Source organism: Hylobates moloch, unplaced genomic scaffold (genome assembly GCF_009828535.3).
Source record: "Hylobates moloch isolate HMO894 unplaced genomic scaffold, HMol_V3 SCAFFOLD_6, whole genome shotgun sequence".
Lineage (NCBI taxonomy): Eukaryota > Metazoa > Chordata > Mammalia > Primates > Hylobatidae > Hylobates > Hylobates moloch.
The window spans coordinates 107,133,398-107,161,153 of NW_026652281.1; the positions used below are offsets into that span (position 1 = coordinate 107,133,398).

The 27,756-nt window shown below is 40.2% G+C and overlaps 1 protein-coding gene and 1 long non-coding RNA gene across 2 annotated transcripts in view; one reads left to right on the top strand and one right to left on the bottom strand.

Moving 5' to 3' along the window:
• Positions 1-4,919, top strand: part of ZFHX3 (zinc finger homeobox 3) — a 173,461-nt gene extending 168,542 nt beyond the window's left edge. Inside the window, exon 9 of the mRNA XM_032157793.2 lies at positions 3,262-4,919. Coding sequence (XP_032013684.1) covers positions 3,262-4,919 — 1,658 coding nt within the window. The remainder of the gene's footprint in view (positions 1-3,261) is intronic.
• Positions 1-27,109, bottom strand: part of LOC131383854 (uncharacterized) — a 56,767-nt gene extending 29,658 nt beyond the window's left edge. Inside the window, exons 1-3 of the long non-coding RNA XR_009214239.1 lie at positions 26,877-27,109; positions 14,363-14,516; positions 10,270-10,361 (exon numbers count right to left, since the gene is read on the bottom strand). This is a non-coding gene — a long non-coding RNA (uncharacterized LOC131383854). The remainder of the gene's footprint in view (positions 1-10,269; positions 10,362-14,362; positions 14,517-26,876) is intronic.
• Between the last annotated feature and the right edge of the window lie 647 nt (positions 27,110-27,756).

Genomic DNA, 27,756 nt, shown 5'->3' on the forward strand with positions numbered 1-27,756 from the left:
CTCCTTTTTTTTTCCTTTTGCCCATTTCCCTTTCCTTGCTGCTGATCATTGAGAATCATACATACTTGGCGCTCTTACAGTCTCAATAGGGAGTTTTACAGTTCTTCCTACATACCTTTCTTGTTTCTCCTTCTCTGTCCTCACATCATCTCTGGATCCAGCCATCTTTGCTAAATTGGACCTTCACCTCCAGGGTCCTGTTAGGCTTAGACACAAGTCTGCAAATTCCCCCAACAGTGGCCTGAATTGATTAGTTCCAGTTCACCAAAGGAGAACCCCTCCTAATGCTACCTTGCCTTCAAAATGTGTCCCTGTTCCCAGGGGTTAAAGACTTCCCACAGCAGTCTTAGTTTCTGGTTGAATTAGTTCCACATTTTACACTTTGAGTGGTGTTTTACCAAACATAAGGCTACTGCATTCCTGGTCCCCATTTCTTATTCAAAGAGAATAAGAAAAGAAAGCATTAAGACATAGAAGTTGTTGCTTATATGTGTTGACAAGTCATGTCACAGAAAGCCAGCTAGACATAAGCCAGGAAAACAAACTATGGAAAATAGCGAAGCACTTAATTACCCCTGCAGCCCAGGACCCTGGCAGAGGGGCTTGGGAAGGCTTAACACATCACAGTAATGTGAAAAAAGTAGAATCAGAAAGTATGATTTATTCCGCTTGTTTTACAGATGAGAAATCTGAGGCCCAGAGAGGTCAAGACCATTCAACAAGCTAGGGTAGGAGCCAGAGCTCCCACCCAGGCCTCTGGGCTCCCAGTGCTATGTGCTCCTTCCACAACACCCAATAGAGCCAGTCAACAGGTATATGTTTAGTGCTACTCAGGTTCTGACCACTTAGAGTGGACTCGAGATAGAAAGATAAGCTCTTATTTATTCAGGGCAGCAGATATGCCCCAGTTATCATCACCTGACCATAACACAGCTCTCAAAAACACTGGATCTGGAATGGGAGGGAAGGAACGAACTTGTGTTTATTAAACATCTATTATATGTCAGGCCCAATGCTAAGCTTTTTCTATCAATATGGTCTTTCATTTAACCTTATAACCATCTGTTGTGGAAAGCTGAGGTTCCAAGAGTTCAGCCGAAAGTCCCAGGGTCACACGTCTGATGTGTGTGACCATAATCCCACAGGGTCAGTGTGACTCCAGAGTTGTAGGAGTAAGTCTTGGGGGGATGAAGTACCTTGCCTGATTCTGATCTTACAGATCAGAAAAAGGATGTCACAGAGTTGTGAGTGTGTTGAGCTACGGTGTCTAGCATGGCTAGTGCAAGGCTTGGTAAATAGTAGAGATTCGTAAACGTTTCTTAAAATTTGAACCTCTTATATAGACCATCAGTTGAAGACACAGTTTAAGGCTTTTTGACCTGAATCTTTCTCCTAGAAGTCTGGAGCCATGGGGATGGGGAAATCTCTAGATATTCCTTCCTTGCTCCACTGATCTTTTGACCCTGGCCCCAAACCTAAAACTTAGAGCAGGCCCATTGCCTAGTGGAGACAGAGCCATGTCCCAAGTTTAGAACTCATAATCTACTCTGTCTCTGTCTTGTTTGTGCCGATTTAACCAACAAGTCTTTACTAAGCTTTTCTGAGTAGAGTCACACATATCTTCTCTGGTGTCTTAGGTGCACTGAGGACACTGGATGATGAGATGCTGAAGGAACCTTTCTCCTTGGCTATCTAGTATTAACAGATGTTTGTCTGGGATTGGCAATTTGAAGCAGTCTTGCTCGTTTCATCTGAAATCTGAGGGGTTTGATGGTGAACAGTACCATGATAGCCAGAAATCAGCAGTCTTCCCCCAGGTCTGGGCTTCAGAGTGCTTTTTCTTGCTTTTTTTTCTCAGTGTCATGTTATGGAACTCCTTCCCCAGCTTTCCAGCAGAAGGTGAGGTCCAGATGAAGTAAGAAAGATTTCGATTTTGCATTTTGGTGTCCTCTAAAGAGATGTATATACCATCTAGTTTCTTGGATATGGTGAATATAGAGGTGTTCTGAGAGCTGTTGCCTGTGGGATCCTCCTCTTTGTTTTCTCAGCTTTTCATCGTCCAGCACACTGTGCACCCCACCTCCATCTGTCCTTACCTACTATCTTGCTAGTCTCAACACACCTGAAGCTTGGAGTACCATCCGTAGCAACACCCTCTTGCATTACCTTGGAACTGATGACTCAAACCAGGAGATAGCTATGGGTCAGGGAGGGTATTAGCCTCTCGGGTCGGTGAAGGCATTGCAGGGAGTGGTGGTAGATTAGGGGTGAGCATGATCAAGGATGGGACTCTAGTCCATGAGGGCCTGGTGACACGGTCAGAGACCTTTGCTATCCATAGGCAGTGGTGCTTGGGGTAGGTTGTGATGTCTTGGGAATTGGTGTCAGTACCTTGGGCTATTCCATTTCTGACATGGCTTTTCTCCTTTTCCTGTGGTTGTTTCTCAACCATCTACAGTCCCACTGGCCCTCCTGTGTATCATTCAAACAGGGGCAGGAAGAGAAGGTGGTCGTTTCTCCAGCGGATTCCAGAATCCTATTCTTAGGCAGTTATACTGTTGAGTAGACTTGTTGAAGCAGATCAGCTGGGCCAAGGCATGGAAGCAATTTTCCCTGAATGGATTGTTCTTATTTCTTCCCAGGCCCTTCCTCCACACTTTCCTATTCATCTTCTCTCTACCCTCCGAAAGCATCTAGTCAACTGCAGCAACAGAGGTCAGAGAGGAGGAACACATGTAGAGCCTGTTTTGTTTGTTCATGTGGCCGTGCTAGCTTTCTTGCTTTTGTTCTCTTCTCTCTTCTCCTGTTGCCGCTCTCCTCCAGATAACTTCTCTGGGGACCTCGTGGCCATACTATTTTTGTGATGAAGGCCTTTGGTGCAAATGGGCCCCAGCTAGAAACAGCTAGCTTTGGGGCCTCTAGACTAATTGCAGTTGGGCAGAGTGAATGGTAGCTGGGAGTACTTGGCAAAGAAAATGTGAACTAGCGGGTGTGGCACATTGGGCAGGAAGGTGTTGGAAGTTGTTTGTTTGGCTGAAAGGGGAAGTATGGGAGCTGACCAGGACTGAGTCCTCATTAAAATACAAGGTTGTCCAGCCCTGAGCCTGGTGGGATACTTCTGTTGGAAATGTTCATTTTGAGAGGATCCTTCAAGCCTTGACATCTCAGACTGTGTGCCAGTGACACTAGTAAAACGTCTTGAGCTTCAGCCCTACCCCTGCCCAGACTGATCGGTGATTTCTCTGTCTCCATTCCTTTCAGCTTTAACGTCTCCTAAGCCGAACTTGATGGGTCTGCCCAGCACAACTGTTCCTTCCCCTGGCCTCCCCACATCTGGATTACCAAATAAACCGTCCTCAGCGTCACTGAGCTCCCCAACCCCAGCACAAGCCACCATGGCGATGGCCCCTCAGCAACCCCCCCAGCAGCAGCAGCAGCCACAGGTGCAGCAGCCTCCCCCGCCGCCAGCAGCCCAGCCGCCACCCACACCACAGCTCCCACCGCAACAGCAGCAGCAACGCAAGGACAAAGACAGTGAGAAAGTAAAGGAGAAGGAAAAGGCACACAAAGGGAAAGGGGAACCCCTGCCTGTCCCCAAGAAGGAGAAAGGAGAGGCCCCCACGGCAACTGCAGCCACGATCTCAGCCCCGCTGCCCACCATGGAGTATGCGGTGGACCCTGCACAGCTGCAGGCCCTGCAGGCCGCGTTGACTTCGGACCCCACAGCATTGCTCACGAGCCAGTTCCTTCCTTACTTTGTACCAGGCTTTTCTCCTTATTACGCTCCCCAGATCCCTGGCGCCCTGCAGAGCGGGTACCTGCAGCCTATGTATGGTATGGAAGGCCTGTTCCCCTACAGCCCTGCACTGTCGCAGGCCCTGATGGGGCTGTCCCCAGGCTCCCTACTGCAGCAGTACCAGCAATACCAGCAGAGTCTGCAGGAGGCAATTCAGCAGCAGCAGCAGCAGCAGCGGCAACTACAGCAGCAGCAGCAGCAAAAAGTGCAGCAGCAGCCCAAAGCAAGCCAAACCCCAGTCCCCCCGGGGGCTGCTTCCCCAGACAAAGACCCTGCCAAAGAATCCCCCAAACCAGAAGAACAGAAAAACGCCCCCCGTGAGGTGTCCCCCCTCCCGCCGAAACCCCCTGAAGAGCCAGAAGCAGAAAGCAAAAGTGCGGACTCCCTCTACGACCCCTTCATTGTTCCAAAGGTGCAGTACAAGTTGGTCTGCCGCAAGTGCCAGGCGGGCTTCGGCGACGAGGAGGCGGCGAGGAGCCACCTGAAGTCCCTCTGCTTCTTCGGCCAGTCTGTGGTGAACCTGCAAGAGATGGTGCTTCACGTCCCCACCGGCGGCGGCGGCAGTGGCGGTGGTGGCGGCGGCGGCGGCGGCGGCTCGTACCACTGCCTGGCGTGCGAGAGCGCGCTCTGTGGGGAGGAAGCTCTGAGTCAACATCTCGAGTCGGCCTTGCACAAACACAGAACAATCACGAGAGCAGCAAGAAACGCCAAAGAGCACCCTAGTTTATTACCTCACTCTGCCTGCTTCCCCGATCCTAGCACCGCATCTACCTCGCAGTCTGCCGCTCACTCAAACGACAGCCCCCCTCCCCCGTTGGCCGCCGCCCCCTCCTCCGCTTCCCCCCACGCCTCCAGGAAGTCTTGGCCGCAAGTGGTCTCCCGGGCTTCGGCAGCGAAGCCCCCTTCTTTTCCTCTCTCCTCATCTTCAACGGTTACCTCAAGTTCATGCAGCACCTCAGGGGTTCAGCCCTCGATGCCAACAGACGACTATTCGGAGGAGTCTGACACGGATCTCAGCCAAAAGTCCGACGGACCGGCGAGCCCGGTGGAGGGTCCCAAAGACCCCAGCTGCCCCAAGGACAGTGGTCTGACCAGTGTAGGAACGGACACCTTCAGATTGTAAGCTTTGAAGATGAACAATACAAACAAATGAATTTAAATACAAAAATTAATAACAAACCAATTTCAAAAATAGACTAACTGCAATTCCAAAGCTTCTAACCAAAAAACAAAAAAAAAAAAACAAAAAAAAAAGGAAAAAAAAGAAAAAGCGTGGGTTGTTTTCCCATATACCTATCTATGCCGGTGATTTTACATTCTTGTCTTTTTTTTTTTTCTTTTAATACTAAAAAAAAAAAAAAAGCCCTAACCCTGTTACATTGTGTCCTTTTGAAGGTACTATTGGTCTGAGAAAGAGAAGGCCACAGGGCCTCCCTAATGTCTTTGGAGCTTAAACCCCTTGTATATTTGCCCCTTTTCAATAAACGCCCCACGCTGATAGCACAGAGGAGCCCGGCATGCACTGTATGGGAAAGCAGTCCACCTTGTTACAGTTTTAAATTTCTTGCTATCTTAGCATTCAGATACCAATGGCTTGCTAAAAGAAAGAAATGTAATGTCTTTTTATTCTCAGGTCAATCGCTCACACTTTGTTCTGTTTTCAGAATCATTGTTTTATATATTATTGTTTTTTTCAGTTTTTTTTTTTTTTTTGTTCCAGAAAAGATTTTTTGTTTTGTTAATTTAAAAATGCGCAGAAAGTATTCAAGAAAAACAATGTGAACTGCTTTAGCTTTCTGGGGATTTTTAAGGATAGCTTTTCTGCTGAAGCCAATTTCAAGGGGAAAAAAGCACTCCCACTTTCAGAAAAAAAAATAATAAACCACACACACAAAGAGTGTTGAGGACTTGTAGCTTGAAAAAAATAAGTTTTAAAAACTGACTTTCTGTATTTATGATAGATATGACCATTTTTGGTGTTGAGTAGATTGTTGCATTGGAAATGAACTGAAGCAGTATGGTAGATTTAAAAGGAAAAAAAAAAAAAAACCTTTTGTGTACATTTAGCTTTTTGTATGGTCCAGCTGACAGCTCCTCATTTGATGTTGTCTTGTTCATTCCTAGCAGATAGATTGCAATCCGTTGATTCGCCTAAGCTTTTCTCCCCCTTTGTCCCTTAATTCCACTTTCTCTTTCCTTCTCCCACCTTCCGTCCTATAATCTCCCACTTAAGGTAGCTGCCTTCATTTCTTAGAGGGAGCTGCAGAATTATTTTATAAAACTAAAGAAAGAATTTCAAGGGATTCTAGGGGTCATTAGGATCCTCACAGATTATTTTTGGTTGGGGAGTTGAAACTTTTTGAAGGCATATAATTCTAGTTACCTGTGTCTGTTAGCCTTGTGCATTTATTTTTTATTTATCCTTCTTTTGGCTTTTCTTTGTACCCCTTCTTTTCCTCCTTGTTTGGTAGGAGCTTCAAATATTCTTTTTCTATACTCAAGGATTTGTTTCCATTTGTGTAATTGGCTGTGTACTTTTCTTTTCTAGAAAAGTTTTTGGTTAGGGATTTGGTTTTTGGTTTTGTGTTTGTTTTTTCTTTCCTCTCTCAGAAAAAAAAATTTCATGCTTTAAATAAAATCCAAAGACACACCCTTTCACTGCTGATGCAGAAAAAAGGGAAAGGGTTCTTGTTACTTGAGAATTTGTTTCTGATTTAAACAAACAAGACTTAGTTTAATAAAAGAAAGAGAAAAACAAAAGAAAGATTCCCAGGTTGTTACGTGCTTCTTCTGCAAGCAGAGGCAACTGTTAATGACAATTCCATATACCAAAAGACACATTTTTTTACTTCAAAGTTTTGTCCTTGTGTTAGGCAGTCTGAGCGGCGAGTGATCCAGAGCGCAGCCAACAAAGCAGCAGATAGCAATGTACAGAAAGCAAAAAAAGGAACCGTATGTGAGGCACTTGTTTCTGTTAATATCCATATTCCTGTAACACACACCCTTTCTCATGTAAAAAAAAAAAAAATGGTCTGAACTTTGAAAACTTTGTGCTGCTAAAACATAGATTTTGGAGACAAATAGATGCTTTGCTGTTTCACTTTCATAGCTAAACATTAACAGAAACCATCTCCCCTTGCCCCCAAAGTGTGAAATCCTTCTTCCCTTCGTTTTCTTCCTTATGTTTCAAAAGGGAACTCTGAAGACTGTGAATGCAGGTTCCATTGGTCACCTTTCGGGCTTCTTTCCCCAGTGCTGAAGCCACTTATCGACTTTGCAAAAGACTGGAGCATTCCAAGATCTGAAAATGGATTTTTTTTCTTTTTTTCTTTTTTAGCCGGGACTATTTTATTTTTATGAATTTGTTTTTAGTTTAATGAAATAGTAGATCCTGAAATGTTGTACATATTTCTAACTAGGCTGATGCACAGTGCAAATTCCTTTTTTAATTTTTTTTTAAGTAGAAATACTAAAGAAAGAATACCATCTAACTATTCATACCAGTATCCAGTTGTAGCATAAGGTGTCAAAAGCAAGTACGCAAAACATTTACTGTTTTAACAAGCTATTTCCTTTTAACAAGAAATCTTGTATCTCTTCCTGTGTTTGAGATGAACATTTTTAAATTTTAAAGTTGTACAGTTTTTTGTTTTCCATTATTTTATCTTGTTTGTAACTCTATGAAATATATATATATATATTTTTTGCCATTTATCTGTTGTATGTTACTCTGTGTCTGTACCATATAGAAAAAAATTGTTTTCGTTTTTGGTTCTCTATGTGATATCAGTTAACAATTTAACACTAGCTTTACCTGTCAAATTCTGCTAGGTCTTCTCTGAAAACATTGTTTTTAAAAATGATATTGCTTGGTAATAGTGCAATTTCTATCCTTTCCCTCCCCCCTCAACAACTTTAAGTTCTTTTCTTTATAATTTTGCTGCCCCCTCCCTGATGGTTTGGGTTTTTGTTTTTTTTGTTTGTTGTTTGTTTGTTTGTTTTTTTGGAGCTACTATGCCATCCTCCCTCTGTGAGGCAGAGTGACTGTCAGTGTTTTGTTATGCCATGCCTTGAGCTGTGGGTGTTTGGCGACAATAAGGTGGTTGGTTGAATAGATTGGCTGAGCACGCTTCCACCCACCTAGTGTTCTCAGAGGGGTTATGTGATTGTTTCAACCTGGAGTGGGTTGCACCCTTAATGCTTTCCTCTACAACTAAACCGCCCACATACATGTTCATGGAAAAAAGTAAGAATAATTCTCAGTACTAACCCAGAAGTAGCAAAGCAGTCAGTGATGGTGAACATTAGAGGTCAAACATTAGTTAGATGTTTGTTTGTGGGCTGACAGCCACCGTGGCTATGACCAGTACTATTTACAAAGCATGAATTCACTACAATGCTCAACTGTTTAGCTTTATCTCACTTGGGGAATTTATTCTTGTCTGCTGCATTGTAGGCAGCTGGGTAGGATATATTTCTATCTACTTGCTTTTTAAATTAATTAGTTCTTCACCTCCATTGACACTTCGTTTTTTGGTTTTCTCCCTATAGTGTGAGTTGGTGCTAGACACCAGTCTGACCTACGGAATGGGAGTTATTTCATCCATCTATCTATCTTTCCTCCATCCTTCCAAAAACCACATATCTACACAAGGAAAAATTTAATACATCTAGGAATTTTTTTTTTAAATTACAAGCTATTTAAAGAGATGAATGTGGCCAAAGTTTTACACAATTGAAAATAAAGTAAAACAGACGGCATGTGTTTAAACCTGAGTTTATCAGGCATAGCAGGAAGTTGCAGGAGAGCGAGGCAGTGACCCAAGCCAGTGCACTTGATGTTCATGGACATATATTTTTTTTAAATAATAAATTAAAACATTTTAAATAGAAGCATAAATTGAGTTGTTTGTTGGCGCTGAGATACTGCCCACTGTGAAACAAAGCTTTGACTAGTTTTTTGTTTGTTTGTTTATTTTCTTCAGGGGGGAGGGGGGCAAGTTTGGGTAGGAAAGAAAGCATAAATGAACGTGACCCTGAGGTGAAGAGGTATATGAACAGCCTTTGCAATGTACAAAAAGAAAAAAAAAACAAAAAAACAACAAAAAAAATAGAGCAAGTGAAACCAAAAATGATGTTCTTGGTGTTTTTCTATAATGTAGTCTTGTTAGCTTTTTTGTTACTGTAACAATGCTGATCTCGAACTGTACCAAAATACATGGAGACTAACAGAACCACATGGAACTTTCAAACTGAAAAAAAAAAATTTGTCACAAAAACTTTGTTGTCATAGTTAAGTTGATTGTAGATGGTAATTGAATATACTCCTTTGAAAATATTTCATCAAGTATGTTTCCTGCTCATTGTGATACATTAAAAAAAATATGAGCAAAAGTTCCTGTCTCTATTACCAGATTTGTGCACATGCATGTGTGTGTGCAGGAGAGAGAGGCTGATGGCTGGCAAAGTATAAATGTGAATAGCTTGAGGTTGTGTGTGCAGGGAGTACTTATCCCAAGGTACAAAAGGATGTACACAAGCCCTTTAGTGTTTCTAAAGACGCTTGTATTTCCCATCTCCTGGGGCTCATGAATGTCAGAAGTTTGGGCCATGATGCTGTCTGCGTTACTTCATTGGGAGGGGTAAGCCTGATATCTTGGACGATATTTGGCCCCAGAGTGCCCTAATAGCAACTAGATTTTTAATTCAAATATTTATATCAAAGTTTTCGATGCTTGACACAATTGCAGGCAAAAAAGTTTTACTGATTGATTGATAGCCATGAGAAAGGTAGGTTCAACTTTTTTGAAATGGGAATTGGATCTAGTGTTTATGACAGAAAGATATGAACGGTAAGTTGAACTAAGTGGATAACTGACTACATTTACCTGTCCTAGCAAAAGACTTTTCTAAACCTCTGTTTGTTAGAGCAGAATTTGAGAGGCCCAGTCTGCACAACAGCAGTATCAGTAATGTCTGCATACAAGAGATGGTTCAGTCCTCTTACCAAAAACCCTCCCCTACCACAGCAAATGCTTGAACTTCATTAATAAGGAATGCCTCCAAGATCAGGCCTGAAGACCTTCCATTCATCTCTAATTTATAGCCACAGCTAATAAATACTTTACTTTTAAAACTTTAGCGGGTGGGCCTGGATGACATTGCAGACTGGCTATGTCCTTGCAAGGTCTACAGCATCTGCCCTCCGTCAAAAGGAGTATTTTCTTCCCCAGAATTTGAGCTACAAAATCCTCTTCTATTGGCTCAGCCAGCCATTTTTCTTAGTTTCTGCAGCAGGCCTTCAAAAAGTAGTGACCCTATTAACTCAAAATTTAAAAGAATTCTACAACTGACACAGGCATTACTAGTGCTCAGGGAGGAAAGGTGGTTCCCTGGCCAGCGCTGGAACCGCTATGCCAAACAGATATTGTCACTGTCCCTAATGAAATCCAATCTTTCCCCAAGCGTTGTACCTTTCTTTTCAGTGTTCCTGCAGAAGTGGATGGCTTCGATCTTGGTATGTTTTCTTGGCACCCAGTTAATGTTGCTGATCTCTCTTCCCACCCTGTGAAAAGGTACAGTGGGATAAAACTTGTTCGGACCCAAAGCCACGTCTGCCTTTCTAAACTATAATTATTTTAGGATCTGGCAGGATTGCATTGAAACATTTTAAATAGAATAGTTTTGCAGAGAGGTTTTGCTGCTTCAGCTCTTTGGAGGAAGGTGACTACAATTCAAATTCTCCTACAGATAAATTTCTAACAAGAAAATAAGACAAAACTTTATTGATGGTTGAGCCTTTTGTACAAATCAGAGAATCTCTGAGCACCTAAATTACATTAAGGAAGGGCTGGCTAAAAGACCTGAAGCTCTTTCCATTACTGGAAAATCTGTTTTTCTTAAGGGAAAAGAAGTCTTCCAATCTGGCTTTAGTATCATCCTCATATGGATGAATTAATGGCTTTCTCTCCTTTGGAAAATGAAATGGCAACATCTGAAAATGGCAGATATGTGTTAGGTAGCTGTTTCTAATTCTGCGTTAAAGAGACGTCTGTAGCGCCCAACCCATTACAGACTAATGACCTTCCAAACCTTACTTTTAACAAGTTTAGACTTTAAGTTACAAGAGCACATGCAGTTTAAGAGTCAAGTTGAAGGATGAGAATTTTGCACCTGCTGCTCTGCTCTGCAGCCTTAATTACAGCAGGACAGATGTGCTCACTCAGCCTCTGTACGTTACTGCTGGGGATGAAACAGCCAAGGTTCTGGAAAAACTTGCAAAGAAATTAGTGCTCTCAGAACCATTAAGGAAGACGCAGTTTTCAATTCCTTCATGACGAAGGTAGGTATTTTCCTTCCCTCCTCCTTGTTTCATTCTTTTCTTAAACTAGAGGCATCTGTTTTTAGGATGTCCTAGTCAGTAAGCTTGGGTTCCTCTGAATCTGTCTTCTTGAGTTTTTAAATTACAAGCAATATAAATAAATTTGCTTTTGATCCTTTATGTATGCTCACTTCTTATTCTATGTAGAAGAGATGAACAAAGAGGCTATTTAATTCAACTTTTCAATCCCTTATTAACATGGGAATGAAAAATCTCAGATAAACTTTTAATTTTGGGCCAAGATCCCTTGGCCTGAGAAGCGAGTGCTGAGCAGTAACTAATAGTAACAATGGAGAAAGGCAGCAGTGGCTATTCTCTACCTCTGCAATGTTCACAGCTTTTTTCTAACGTCATTCTTCCTTGCCTTCCTACTCAATACACTACTCTCCTACGCCCCCTCACACATTGCTGCTCTTTTAATTCCTGTATATGCCTTATATTTGCATAACACTTGTAAAAATATTTTGTAAAATTACATCTTGCTTGTTCCTCAAATGATCTGTAAGGTAGACAAGGTGGGTGACATTTATCCCCAGTATTCAGGATAGTGAGGTAATGAGGGGAGAAGGCACTAACCAGGTGTTTAGCCTTCATCCAGTGCTCTTCCCCCATCACACTATTTCTTGAGAGACTTCTACAGAAGAGTGAGAGTGGGGGCTCCAGAGTCAGACTGATAGGGTTCAAACTGTGGCTCCATCATGGTGACCTTGATTTAGCTATTTATTCCCACTGTGAAATGAGGGTAACGGTACCTGCCTAAAATTAACGGTTGTGAATTTTAAATAAATTAATATATGTAAAATGCTTAGGACACCACCTGGTACATACTAAGTGCTAAAATCGGCTGTTACTATCAGTCATTATGACCTCTCCACATCTCCGTTCTGTAGGCCCCTTGGAACTGCTGCTTTCTAACCCTGGCTTTCCTTCACAGAGGTTTGGGAACCGCAGCTGTAAAGTTAAGTGCCATCAAGCCTCTGTCATACGTTTATTTCTGACATTTTCCTGTCTATACATATCTCAGAGGGTGCAGAGATCCTTTAGGAGGTTTCTGCTCACGAGTTGTACAGGAGTATGGTATAGGAGTTTGGGTTATAGTATTTCAATGCCCACCATGTAGTAATTAATTTGGACATGAGGAAAAGATGGCTCGTAGTTTGCTTTTGTTTCCAAGACAATATGTATGTCTGCTTCACCATGCCTTGAAAGATGAGCCACTTAGACGTTCGGGGTTACAGAATAGGGAAAACAGAATATGCTGTGACAGTCTGCCCACTACCTGATTTGAGGTGGTTCAGATGTACAAGTTGAGAAGTGTAGCATCTGAAATGAGACTCCGCATGAATTAATTGTAGGTGAAACAAAATTGAAAGGGGAACACACGCAAAAGAATGCGGCAAGAGGATCTCTTCACCCCTAGACCCAGGAAGAGGTTTTTAAAATACTATTATTGGCGTAAGCTGCCAAATAAACATTTAAAAGATGCATGGGAAAAAATGGGTAAAAACTAAATCAGCAGAGAGAAAAGACTCAATTAGAGTGTTTCTATGATAGCCTCTGCACGTAAGAACTCATCAGGCTTTAGGATACAGGTGTTAGGAGGCTATTGCCCTATCTGTGAACTTTGTCTATTTTTAATCAGAACAATGATGGCCTTAAAAAGTTGCCGATATTGATATCGGAGGGCTAGTAAAGGCCTCTTTATACTAGAGAATGACTGGTAGGTGATTTCTCTTTTTCTCTGAGGGTAACAACCCATAAATGTAGCTTTGTCATACTGCCTGTAGATAGGACATCGTCATACACTGTCTTTGTTTGTTACATGGTTGTAAGTTTCACACTCTGAATGGTTAGCAAAGTGTGATTGTATTCAGCTTATTTTTTTTCTTTGAATACTTTAAAGGTAGTGCTCCACTGATGCCTCATTTGCATGGTTTCCAGTAACAAATCTGCTATCATCCTTATTTTTTTATGTATTTTTTTCTCTAGTTGCTTTTAATTTTCTCTTTATCACTAGTTTTATCACATCACAATTTCATTATGATGTGCTTTGGTGTAGTTTCATTCATGTTTCTTGTGCTTATGGTTTGTTGAGTTCTTGGATCTGTGGGGAATTACTTTTCATCAAAATTGGAAGTTTTTCAGCCATTATTTTTCAAACACATTTTGTCTGCCCCTTCTCCCTTCACTTCCCCTGCCACCGCCACCACCCCACCCCCAAAGGGATGCCAATTATATAGGTATTAGGCCACTTGAAGTTAACCCATTACTTACTGATGCTCTAAGTTTTTCATTTGTTTGTTTGGTTTCTTGTTTGTTTGCTTACTCTTCTCTCTGTGTGTTTCCTTTTGGATAGTTTCCAATGCTATGCCCTCAAGTCCACTAATATTTTCTTCTAATCTGCCATTAATCCCATCCAGTGTATTTTTTCATCTCAGATATTAAAGTTTTTATCTTTAGAAGTTTAATTTGGGTCTTTCAAAATATCTTTCATGCCTCTCCTTAAATTTTGAGCATATGAAAAACAGTTACAATAATTGTTTGCCATCATCCTCTGCTAATTCTAACATCTGTGTAAATTCTGAATCAGTTTCAGTTGATTGTTCTCATTAAGGTTATTGTCTTCCTGCCTGTTTGTATGCCTGCCAATCTTTGATTGGCTACTAGACATTGTCAATTTTACCTTGTTGGGTCCTGGATATTTTTGTATTCCTATAAATTTCCTTAAGCTTTGTTCTGGGATGCACTTAAGTTATTTGGAAATACTGTGATCCCTTTGGGTCTTGTTTTTGTTTTGAGCAGGACCAGAGCACTATTTACTCTAGAGCTAATTATTCGCCACCACTGCAGAATTATCGTGCTGATGCTCTACTCAAATGTCCCATGAACTGTTCCTCATCTTGTATGAGCATTGAGTGTTGTTCCCTTTTATGCTTTCGGTTCTTTCCAGGGCCAAAAGTAACTGGTACTTTTCTGAATACTTATGAGGGACCCTGTGAAGATCTCCAGGTTTTCATCTTTCCTGTGGCACTTTGTCCTAACAATTCTAGCTGCTTTGGTCTCCCTAGACTCAGCTTTATCTCTTCAACTCAGGGAGTCTGCTGGGCTTCACTCAGGTTGCTCACCCTGTGCTGTGGCCTGGAAACTCTTTCAAGGCAATAAGGTGGGATAATCAGAGGGCTCACCTTGTTTGTTTCTCATCTCTCTGGGATCACTGTCCTTCACTGTGTGATGTCTAGTACCTTGAAAACCATTCTTTCATATATTTTGTTCTGTATTTTTTTGTTGTTTCAGCTGGGAGGGTACATCTGGTCTCTATTATTCCATCTCTGCTAGAAGCTGAAATCAAATTTATTTTTTAGATATATGTGGTAAGAGTCCTGCATACCTTTCCAAAGTGCTGCCAACACTTATGAAATTTCCCAAAAGGTTTGAACACAGGAACCTGACGTCCCCAGCAGACTTTTCTGGACATAAGGTGCTGATTGACCTCTTAAGATTAAGGTTGCAACTAATTCATCCTTTTGCTTACAATGATCAGAGGTGGAAGAAAGGTAGGCAAACATATGAATTCTTCTAGCCACCTTTTTTGCTTTGCCATAATGCCACATAGAGTGGGAAAACCATCTCTTAGGTTTTGAAGTTGTAAGCCAGCCCAGAAATATGAGGGAGCAGATGTACGACTGACTGTAAAACAATATATTAGCTCTTTCCCCTTAATTACAAAAGTTATCACTATTCATAAAGTTATTCTAGCCTTTTTTAAAAAAAACACATTTCAGTGTCTTCCTTCACACACATAATTTTACAGGCTAACCAAATGTGGCTCAAAGAAATCCATTGATTTGAAAGTATAGCTCTCACTCTGACATGAATTCACTGCACTGAGTAATACAAAGGAGTGAGAAAAGTTAGACCCCAGCAGATGCTAGTCATTTTGGCTAAACCTAAATAATATCTTCTGTATGTTTATTTATTTTGCAAAACTTAGTTCCCACTTAAATTGGGCATACAATATGTCCATGATGAGTGAAATTCTTAAAGTGTTAACTCATTACCTGCTTTCATAACTCAGTATTTGTTCCAGGCTACCTTTCTGACTATACTTATCTGTGGATAATCTGTTACACCAAAACCAGCCTACCTTCCAAACACACCCTGTACTTTCCCCTCTACCTTTACAGGCTTATCTAATATCATTTATTCCATGACATTTACTCTCATCGTATCTTCCCAATCCCTTTTCTGATCCCTTACAGTGGCACATGAAATACCTTGTTCGGCAGTGATTCATGCATGTGTCTTATCCTTAGGTAGCCTGATAAACTGCGTTTACATTGAATGTTCATGTAACTGAGTAAATTAATTAAAGAATGAATGAAATAAAGGGTATTCACTCTCATCTTTATGCTAAGGGGGGAAAGGTCTTAAGTGAATGAAGGGGTATACATGGAATTATATAAAATTAGGATGGAATGGTTAAAAATATTTTTAGTCCCCAAACCCTCTGTAAAGTAGGAAAGACATTTTTCAGTAAGCAGAGGAGTAATGGAGAATCGAAATCAATTGAAAAATTAAATTGGACAGATTAAAAACTATGCTAGGTAAACATTTTATTTAGATTAAAAACTATGCTAGGTAAACATTTTATTTTTAAGGGAGAAAATGATTACAATAAAAAACAGGCTAGATATTTGGAAGTACCAGACAAAATCCTTTATAGCTGTCCCCAAGTTGAAGGGTGGTGTTAAATACTATTTGAAAGGAGTTAAGTGATTATGTTTTTCTAATTAAAATAGAAATGTTTGTAGAATATTTATTTGAAAGCTAGGCCTTACCCTAAACCTAGAAAAAATACCAGAATATAACCCTAATAGAGAGTTAGATAATTATGAAGTCTGAAATCTGCCTTCAGTCTTTACTAGCTGGTGGATTAGGGGAAAGAAAAGATAGGCGGATTTTTTTTTTTTTAAATAGAGACATGGTCTCACTATGTTGCCCAGGCTTGTCTCAAACTCCTGGCCTCAGGCAACCCTCCAGCCTCAGCCTCCCAAAGTGTTGAGGTTACTGTGCTCAGCCACATGAAAAATTTTTATGATTTTTCTATCTGCAAAATCTCATACCAGTAAAATTTCCAGGTCATGTATAAATGCAATAGAAAGAAATTGAGTACAGAAAAGACAGATGCAGACTTCTTGAGCTAAATAGTGGAGCTACATGATCTGGAAAACTACAAGAGTTTTTCATACTCCAATCGTGGGGACAGGGGGCTGGGGCAAGGCAAGGGATCTCTGGTAAGATCTGAAAGGGATGAAATTGAAGTTCCCTTTTAGGACCAAACCCCACAGTAAGAAGAAACTACAGGCAAGAGAATTCAAATTGAGCAAGACAGGGGCATGAGGGACTGAAGATAAAACAAAGGGAGGGAAAGAGACCAAGAATCCTCGGAGAATGAGGCCATGTTCTTGAATGCTTCATGAAAACAACATAAAGCTAGAAGGACTACTGGAGCTGTGAAGCTAAAAAAGTTATCCCAACCTATCTGTTCTTCCTGAAATTCAGAAAACTAGTTACACACGAAAATGACCAACAGAAAAGGACTGTTGTTGAATTCCATAAAAATTTATTATAAGAAAAAATGGTAAAGAGCAGAATAACCTTCTTGCAGTTAATGAAAGACATGCCCATAAAATAGGTAAGTTATATAGCCAAATATTTCAAAATGAGCCAATGAAAAAGATAAAAGATATAAAAGAACAGCATCAGAATTAGAAAAATCTACAAAATTATCATTTTTCTTGAGTCCATCAGAGAGCTGAGGTTAGATAACAATGAAGAAAACTGAATTCCAAAAAGGAGCAAGCCCTTTCAGGAAGACAGAAGACTCACAACTATCTTACCTTTAGCATAGCATAGGAGAAAGGGCCACTCTAAAAACCTATAAGAAATCAAGTACAAATGTTACAAAATGTTAACGACCAACTGAAGGCTAGTTCAGTATGGAATACCTAGGATGAGGGTGAGGACAGACATAGATGAGTGAGTTTAGCATTCACTTGCTACTCTTTTCTATGGGCCTCTACCAGGCCTACTGGAGGTGATCAGCTAATGTTAGGAAACAAGCATTAAGCACAGCCTGTTTCAGAGGACCTTCTCCCTTACAAAGCAAAAGCACTGGAGGAAGGGATAGCTAACCCTACTGCCCCATGGACACAGGCAGAAGACACTTTGTGGCGAGGAAAGAGAGTAGAAGGAAAAAAACCCTACACCCCTGGGGCAGGGGCAGGAGCAGGAGAAGGTCATGGGTACAAGATCCTACACCAATACGCATCAGATATCTGCTACCACTAAGGGAGAAGCAGAAAACTCTTGCCCAACACCAACAACTCAGAGTAGCGTTTGCTGCTATGGAGAGGAGGAACAGGAACACGGAGAAAGTCCACTGCCAAGCCCTTTTGCCAGGGCCTGCCTAAAATGGACGCTAGACCTGGATCACCAAGAATACCCCCTTCCTGCTCCTACTGTGAACCTAACAGTGAGAAAAACCCACTGTATGATACCCAAGCCTCCACCCAAAACACATGGCAACAGCAGCCCACAATTAGAGGATTTGAAGTCTATGGTATACTGAGGTTACTCTTCTTGATTTATTGACTCAGTCTCCTAACAAACAAAAAGCATGTCCCTATCTGGGCATAAATACTATTTACCTTACTCTCTACTCTTCTACACACAATGTTATAAAAAAGCAGCAACCAAACATCATGTCACTATCTATGGAAAAATATAACATTAGCCAGGCATAGTGGCTCATACCTATAATCCCAGCACTTTGGGAGGCCAAGGTGAGAGGAATGCTTGAGCCCAGGAGATTCAGACCAGTCTGGACCACATAGCAAGACCTTGTCTCAAACAATTTTTTTTTTTTTTTTTTTTTTTAGTTAGCCAGGAATGGTGACATGCATCTGAAGTCCAAGCTACTTGGGCGGCTAAGATGGGACGATCATTTGAGCCTGGGGAGGGGGGGCAAGGCTACAGTGAGCCGTGATTGGGCTACTGTACTCCAGCCTGGGCAACACAGCAAGATCCTGTCTCTAGATCCAATTCCTAAGGTGTTACAGGCTGAATTGTGTCTCCCCTCACTCCCCAACCCAAATTCAGATGTTGAAGTCCTAGGAATGTGACTGTATTTGGAGCTAGGGTATTTAAAGAGGTAAACTTAGATGAGCTTACTGAAGTGGGCCCTAATCCAACATGACTTATAAGAAGAAGAGATAAGGACACGGACAGGCCCAGGGGTAAGACCACATGAAGACACCACAAGACGACAGCCATCTACAAGCCAAGAAGAGAGGCCTTCAGAAGGGCTAACATCTTGATTGTGGACTTCCAGCTTCCAGAATTGTGAAGAAATAAACTTCTGTTAATTCTTCCAGTCTATGATATTTGTTTTGGCAGCCCTAGAAAACTAATACCAAAGTTATATAGCGAATAGAGGAACACATTAAACTATAGCACAGGGATGCAATAAACCAAAAGTAGACTGTGGGAAACTCTCTATATTAAAGAGATTTCTTTTTCAAATAAATTGCAAGGAGATGGAAGGCATTGGAAGGAAAAAGCTTATGCATTAAAATAGACCTAAAAACCATATTTTTAAAAACAATGGCAGTGTAAATGTAATTGGATCCTGATTCAAACTATATATTTTTTAAAGTTATGATATTTAAGACAATTAGAAATTTGATCATGACTAGAAATTTCATAATATTAAGAAAACATCATTAAAGGAAAAAGGAGTATGAAATTTAAAGTCCAGGGCCCCTATAAAAGAGGATTCTAACAGGAGACACCTTACACAATAAACTAGGACCAAAAGAGGCTACAACCTTGAGGTAGGCTACAACCTTGAGGTAGCCTCAAGGGGTAATCTGTAGATAGAACAGGCCTCATCCAGATTGACAGTCTGAGTTCAAATTCACTAGGAAATCCATGGAATCTCAAGATTTAAAGTTGGTTTTCTGGACTAATAGTAGCCACAGTTACCTGACACAGCAAATATAAAGCTTCACTAGCAGAAGGTACATTCATTATATACCTAAAATTATCTCTACAAATAATTTTCAAAAACACAGTATTGTGTCTGGAATTTATTCCTTCTGGTGGGTTCTTGGTCTTGCTGACTTCAAGAATGAAGCCACGGACCCTCGTGTTGAGTGTTACAGTTCTTAAAGATGGTGTGTCTGGAATTTGTTCCTTCAGATGTTCAGATGTGTCTGGAGTTTCTTCCTTCCAGTGGATTTGTGGTCTTGGTGACTTCAGGAATGAAGCCACAGACCTTTGCAGTGAGTGTTACAGCTCTTAAAGGTGGTGTGTCCGGAGTTGTTTGTTCCTCTCGGTGGGTTCATGGTCTCGCTGACTTCAGGAATGAAGCCACAGACCCTCGAGGTGAGTGTTACAGCTCATAAAGGTAGTGTGGACCCAAAGAGTGAGCAGCAGCAAGATTTATTGTGAAGAGCAAAAGAACAAAGCTTCCACAGCCTGGAAGGGGACCCAAGCGGGTTGCCACTGCTGGCTCAGGTGGCCAGCTTTTATTCTCTTATTTGGCACTGCCCATGTCCTGCTGATTGGTCCATTTTACAGAGTGCTGATTGCTGCGTTTACAATCCTTTAGCTAGACACAGAGCGCTGATTGGTGCATTTTTACAGTGCTGATTGGTGCATTTACAATCCTTTAGCTAGATACAGAGCGCTGACTGGTGCATTTACAATTGTTTAGCTAGACACAGAGCACTGATTGGTGCATTTACAATCCTTTAGCTAGGAAGAAAAGTTCTCCAAGTCCCCACTCGACCCAGGAAGTCCAGTCGGCTTCACCTCTCAGTATCAGCTCACAAAGATAAATAAAACACAAGGAAATTAGACTCCATGAGTGAGAAACAGGAGACAACAGAAATAGAGCCTTAATGACTTAGATGTTCAAATGATCAAATGCAGAGAATGAAATGACTATGCTGAATATACTTGAAGAAATTTTAAAAAGAGCTTCGGGATGTAGTCACTGGACAAGAAAGTAACATTCAAATGACAAAAATACAATAACTAAAATTAAGGACTCAATTTAACAGCGGACTGGGCATGGTTAAATAATTAATGAATCAGAAAACAGATCAGAAGAATTTACCTAAAATGCAGAACATAGAGAGAAAAAGATAGAAAATACAGATGAAAGGGTAAGAGATATAAAGCACATGGTGAGAGGGTCTGACATATATTCAGTCAGTGTCCCAGATGGAGAAGAGAAAGACAACGGTAAAAAGCCAGTATTTGAAGAGATAACAGCTGAGAATTTTCTAGAAATATTGAAAGACACAAATCCAGAGATTCAAAGTACAATGGAAAGTAGAAGAAGAAAAGGGAAGAAAATAATTATATAGGCCAGGCACGGTGGCTCGTGCCTATAATCCCAGTACTTTGCGAGGCTGAGGCAGGTGGATCACTTGAGGTCAGGAGTTTGAGACCAGCCTGGCCAACATGGCAAAACCCCGTCTCTATTGAAAATACAGAAATTAGCCAGGCATGGTAGCACATGCTTGTAATCCCAGCTACTAAGGAAGCTGAGGCAGGAGAACCTAGGGGGCAGAGGTTGCAATGAGCTGAGATCTTGCCACTGCACTCCAGCCTCGGCAACAGAGCAAGATTCCATCTCCAAAAAAAAAAAAAAAAAAAAAAAAATTTACAAAAAAGAAGACAAAAGAATTATACATATCATAGTGAGGATGCAGAAAACTGAGGCCAAAGTAGGCATAGAAAGCAGACTTATTACCTTCAAAGAAATAGCTTTTAGATAGTCAATCTCATAAACCACATAAACCACATGACCTTGAAAGAGGATCCTTCCCTGTTTGTTATGCAACACAAACAATGGAAGCCAGAGGACAGTAGAATAGTATCGCCAATCTGCTCTAATAAAATAACTACCAAGAGAGAATCCTATACCCAGAAAAGGATAATTTTAGAATAAAGGCAAAATAAACACATTTTTAAATGAACAAAAACAGTTTGCCTCTTGTAGACTGATTAAAGAATGTACTTCAATTAGAAGGAAAATGATCCTAGACAGAAGATTTGATACAAAAAAAGACATGAACATTTTAAAAATACTGAAACTGTACATCGGCAAATCTAAATGAATACATATAGTATGAAACAATAACTGTGTAGCTTGAAAAAAACTACATAGAAATAAAATGCACATTAGCATTTAGGTTAGGAGAGGGTAAATGAAGTTAAAAATCTTTTAAAGTTCGTGTTTTGTCCAGGAAGTGAGAATAATTATTATCATTAGCCTTTATATGTAAATAATGATGGTTTTAAGTCTCAGGCATTTATGAATTTGTATTTAATACTCAAAATTACAAGGCAAATGAGAGGCGAATATTCCATGAGTTCAATACATGGTCAATAAATTGAGAAGGCATTTTTTCCATAGAGGGGAAAACAACATTCAGAAAAAAGATAAATATATTTTAATTTTCAAAAATTCATTAACAAAATAGAATATATCCATTAGCCAACCTTCAAACTCTATTGTCTTTAACAACAACAACAAAAATCCTTGAGTACTAATGTTTTTACTTGCTTAAGTCAGATTTATTTAGGTATAATCAACATACGGAAAAAAATCATCCTTTTCAGGTACACAGTTCTATGAGTTTTGACAAATGTGTGTGTGTAATCACACATATTTTACTGTGTAATCACCACTAAATATAAAAATAAATACTAAATTGTTTCCATTATCACCATAATGTTCCCTCCTTTGTTGTTAATGCCCTTCCAATCCCCAGCCTAGGCAACTACTAATCTGTGTTCTTTCCTGGTAGCTATGCCTTTTATAGGATATAATATAAACAGAATTATATAGTATGTAGCCTTTTGTGTCTGGCTTTTTTCACTAACCATAAGACTTTGGAGATTCATCTATGTTGTTACATGTATCAGTACCACCTTCTTATTGCAAAATAGTGTTCCACTGTATGGCTATGCTATGATTTAACTATCTGTTCATCAGATTATGAATATTTGGGTTATTTCCAGTTGGGGGCAATTTTTAATAAACTTGTTATAAACATCCATGTATAGATCTTTGTATGAACGTATATTTTCATTTCTCTTGAATAAATACCTAGATGTGGGATCATATGGTAAATGTTAACACATAACCAGATAACACATAACTTTATAAGATTGCTACCTGTGGTGGACAGACTCTAAAATAACCCCATGTTACCTTAGCCTCCTAGTATGTGTATCCTTGTATAATACCTTTGTCTTGGGTCTGGATGGAACCTGTAACTTGCTTCTAACCAATAAAATACAGCAAAGGTGATGGGATGTCACTCCCATGGTTGCATTATATAAGTTTGTAACTTCTCTCTTGCTAGTAGACTTTCTTCTCATCCTTCTTGGCTCTGATGAAGTAAGCTACCACATGGCATAGTCCAGTGGCAAGAAAATGAGGGCAACCAACAGGCAGCAATGAACTGAGGCTTTCAATGACAGAGGCAAGGAACTGAATCCTACCAACAACCACATGACCTTGAAAGAGGATCCTTCCCTGTTTGAGCTTCAGGTGAGACCCCAAGTGTGACTGACATCTTGATTGAGGCTTTGATAGAGACCTTGAGGCAGAGGACTCAGTGAAGCTCCATCTAGTTTCCTGACACATAGAAACTGTGAGATAATAAATGTGTGTTGTTTTAAGCTGCTAAATATATATAACTTATTATGCAGCAATTGATAATACACCACCTAAACGTTTTCTAAAATGATACCATTTTACACTCCCACTAACAATGCATGAAAGTTCCAGTTGCTTTGAATACCACTAGAGTGATATTGTCAATTTTGTAAATTATAGTACTGCTAAAAGGTTAGTACTGGTATCTCATTGTGATTTGAATTTGTTTCTCTCATGTAGGAGTTCTTTGTATATTCTGAATGCTAGTGCTTTGCTAGTTATACATGTTGCAGATACTTTCTCTTACTCTGTGGCTTGCATTTTGTGTTCTTTGTAAGGCCTTTTGATATGCTGATGAAGTTCTTAGTATAGTCAAATTTATCAGCATTTCCTGTTCTCATAAATGATTTTTGTTGTTGTTGTTGTTGTTTTGAGACAAGAGTCTTACCCTGTCATCCAGGCTGGAATGCAATGGTATGATCTCTGCTCACTGCAGTCTCCAACTCCCAGGTTCAAGCAATTCTGGTGCCTCAGCCTTCCAAGTAGCTGAGACTATAGGCATGTACCACTATGCCTGGCTAATATTTTGTATTTTTAGTAGAGACGGGGTTTTACCATGTTGGCCATGCTGGTCCCGAACTCCCAACCTCAGGTGATCTGCCTGCCTTGGCTCCCTAAAGTGCTGGGATTACAGGCATGAGCCACCATGCCTGGCCTCATAAATGATTTTTTTTTTAAAGAAATCCCCCCTACCCCAAGGTCATGAAAATGTTCTTCTATATTATCTTCTAAAAACTTTATTATTTTGCTAAAAGGGATTTTGGGTGTACAGTCTGCCTTAAAGTCATGCTACATAGGGGTCCAGTTTTACATTTTTTTCACACATGGATAAGGAGAAAAGATAGAAGAAAATTTTTGTGACCTTAGGTTATCACAGATTCTTGGCTTAGTCACAGAAAGTAAATATCACAGAAGGAAAACTGACAAATTGGACTTGAAATTCAAAGCTTCTGCTCTTCAAAGTACATTATTAATAACGGTACATTTAAGTCTTAAGCCCTTTTCTATATTTGTGTATTTTCTACAATAAAATGGATTTAAAAAAATACAACATGCAGAACAGGTTACATAGTATGCTAGCATTTGTATAAAGCAATAAATAACATTTATTTTATATGTATATATACTGTATCTATGTGGGAGTGTATGAGAGAGAGCATGCGTGTGCAAGCAAGCATACATATTGAGTATAAGAGGGACTCACAAGTAACAACTGTCACTTTTGAGGAATTGGGAGCATCAGGGATGGGAGAGAGACTTAATTTGTGTTGTATTCCCTTTTTACTGTTTGAACTTTATACCAAGTATATTACTTCTACAAAATGTGTTTTAAATGTTATTTCAAAAATAACAAAACAAGAATTACATGTTATGCCAGATGTGCCTAATATTACAGTGGGCCAAGAAAACTGGTCCATCTCAGGGTTATTTTAGTGAAGAAGAGATTTAAATATAAATGTTGTTTCCTGACACCACAGCTTATTGCCTTGGGCTGTTTTGTAGCTGGTTAAATCCCTGGTTTTAATTGGTTTGGTACAGTGATGCCATAGTAAAGTTTTATACACTAGTGATGAAGAGTTACTTGGGAACAACAAAACCCAGCAGGTTATTTGACAAGGCTGAAAAGTATGCCATTGATCTACTTTGGGTTTCATCTTGATGTTTATTGGAGATAAAGGCATTTCTCTCCCAGAAACCTGGAGATTTACTCCCACTCATATCACTTAAATAAAATGGCAAAGCAAACCTACTAAAGCAAATGCCCAGAATCATGAGGTAGCCAGCCCAAACAGTCTTATGGCACTGTGGCTAATGCCTATAATCCCAGTGCTTTGGGAGCCCAAGGAGGGAGGATTGCTTGAGACAGGAGTTCAAGAGCAGCCTGGACAACACAGTAAGACCCTGTCTCTACAGAAAATTTAAAAATTAGTTGGGCGTGGTGGTGTATGAAAGTAGTCCCAGCTACTCAGGAGGCTGAGACAGGAGGATGGCTTGAGGCCAGGAGTTTGAGGCTACAGTGAGCTATGAACGTGCCACTGCACTCCAGCCTGAGTGATACAGCAAGACCCTGTCTCAAAAAATAAACAACAACAACAAAAACAGTCCTAAGTGTTCTCTAAAAATTACTTGTTGTTTTGGATTGCTGTACGTGAATTACTGTGGGCTTTTTAAGTACTCACAAAAGCTTTTCTAGATGGCAATACAGGAGGAAAAATCGAGACAATCAGAATGAAGCTCCTATTTAGTAATGTGTTTAGTAATGTAGTAAAAGTTTAGTAATGTATTAATGTTAGGAATATGAAAGAAAGAAAATTCTATGCAATAGTTAACAACTGATTCAGCTGAGAATACTTCACTTAATCGCCTTTCCTAAAGGCTCATTATGTACAGCTTTTGTTTCCACCACTAGGTTATCCTGTTCTATTCTCTTGCCTCATCCTCAGCTTGCTGTCTCAAATCTTTTTTGAATGAGGACTACATGTGCACACTCCTCAGGCTTGCTCGCTTGCTTTCCTTTCTCTCTGCCTTCCTCCCTCCCTTGTGTATGGGAGGAATGGGGGGGGTGGTTAAGATCCCACTTCCAATGACTGATTATAAATGCCCTTCCTTATAATACACTGAGGGAACCACAGGACATCTTTTCCTCTTCTATGAACTTCCGTAGTCAAAAGCTCAAGGAGGGTAGTCATGCTGCTCAAGGCTTTTTTTTTTTTCACCTGCTGAAATGTTCTTTTTGTAAAACACACCATAACATAGTATAAGAAAGATACATGAAGGACATTTACTGAAGGAAATGAAATATTTTCGGAAACCTCACTTCTTACATTTCTTTTTCAAGAATGATCTATGTCATAGTTTGGTGTTTTGTTTTTATTTAGTTTAAAGTTCCATTTGGTATAAAGACTGGCTATATTAACATACAAGAAATTGTGATTTCCTAGCAGGAATTTACACACTATTTCCTACATTTTGATATCTAAATATAACCAGCACAACTAAACTCTATAAAGGTAAGCACTCAAGATCAGACTAATTTATTCAATTTTAGGAGTGGACTCAGCACTTCAAAGCCATGCTCTTTATTAAATGCCATGAAAGAGTGAATCTAGAGATGAGCGAGATTCAAAGGCCAAGTGTATTTTTAAAGTAACCACCGCGTTCCTGTCTTCTCTACCATAACTTTGAAAAATTATGAACAGTGTGAATCTAGAATATGATTTCTGATTGCCTAAGAAGAACAGAATGTTAATCTTGGCATTAATATGAGATATTTCAATCTGAAAAGCAACAAGTCTTTCAGGATTCTAGAAAGACAGCCAAAGAAAAGGATGTCAACAGGAACACCAAACCCAGTAAAGACATATAGTCTGGGACATCTAGGACATCCACTCTGTATTAATGTGATAGTTCTTATAATGAGAGAAAATATTTTTTAAAAAAGAAAAAAAACCCAGGCCATCAGATGTTCTGAGAATGAAATATCATATCTAATTATGTGACAGTTTTGCTACCAATATCTACCTAACAGTCCCCTTTCTTCAGATAAAAACCTCAAATTTTGCGCACGTGCACATGCGCGCGTGTGTGTGTGTGTGTGTATGTGTGTGTTTAGAGACAAGGTCTCACTCTGTCACCCAGGTTGGAGTGCAGTGGTGCAATCACAGCTCACTGCAACCTCGATCTCCTAGGCTCAAGCAATCCTCCCGCTTCAGCCTTCCAAGTAGCTAGAACTATACGCACCACCACCACCATACCCTGCCTCTTGCTTGCTTATTTATTTATTTACTTATTGAGGAGACAGTGTCTTGCTATGTTGCCCAGGCCAATCTCAGACTCCTGGCCTCAAGCAAATGCCTAGAAATGACTGACTTGAACTGTTGCTGCCTTTTATTTACCTTTTGTTTGCTTGAAGCATTTCAGAACTTTTCTAGGATCTATCAATTGCTCAGAACCTTATAGGTTGTGCAGGATGAGGACTGGAGAAGTAGAGGACATCCTTATGAGATATATTTGTTTTCAGAGAAGGCTGTGTCTCTGTTTATCATTGCAGGCAAAGAAGATTTGAATCTGAGACACTGTAAAACTTGAAACAGAGTTACAATCTGTGCTTGAGGATCCCAAAGACACCATTCAACACATCTCACTATCCTCTAACAAGGACTGCCCTGTGACACATCTGAAAGAGAAGCGACAATTTTATTCAGACTCTTCATGGACTGGCCCTCTATTTGGGCAACTGCATAATATCTAGATCTTTGATATCATATCTGAGAACAAAATGTTGTCAACTGTGCAGGAACCAAATTATCCTGGGATATAGTAAAATAAACCACCAACTACCTTTTCCTATTTATCAAGCAGAGCAAAATGATATTGCTTCCTTTAAATCTGGGTTGTTTCCCTTTTTTCTTACCTAACCAGCCCTTCAACCTGGGGCTGGAACTGATTGGGACTTTAAAATGCTTTGTTACCATTCATTCTTTAATAAGCACAATGGTTTACTCCCTTTTGAGGCAGGGGCCCCGTGTAATGAGTCAATGCTTCTGCTAACTCCAAGAACCCTTAATTATTTCCACCATTTTCTCCATATGTTTCCTTCACCGACTGTGCGAATCAGAGGCAGGCTGCTGGTTGTCAGAGACTGGAAAAGTCACTGGCCTTCCTTGTTGGCAGGGAACTGAATTCTGCAGGGTCTGTATTCATGGACAGAGTATCCTATCTCAGAGTTTATGCAGCACCTTCTGTTTTTAGTTTACTGGTGAACGGGGCACATCA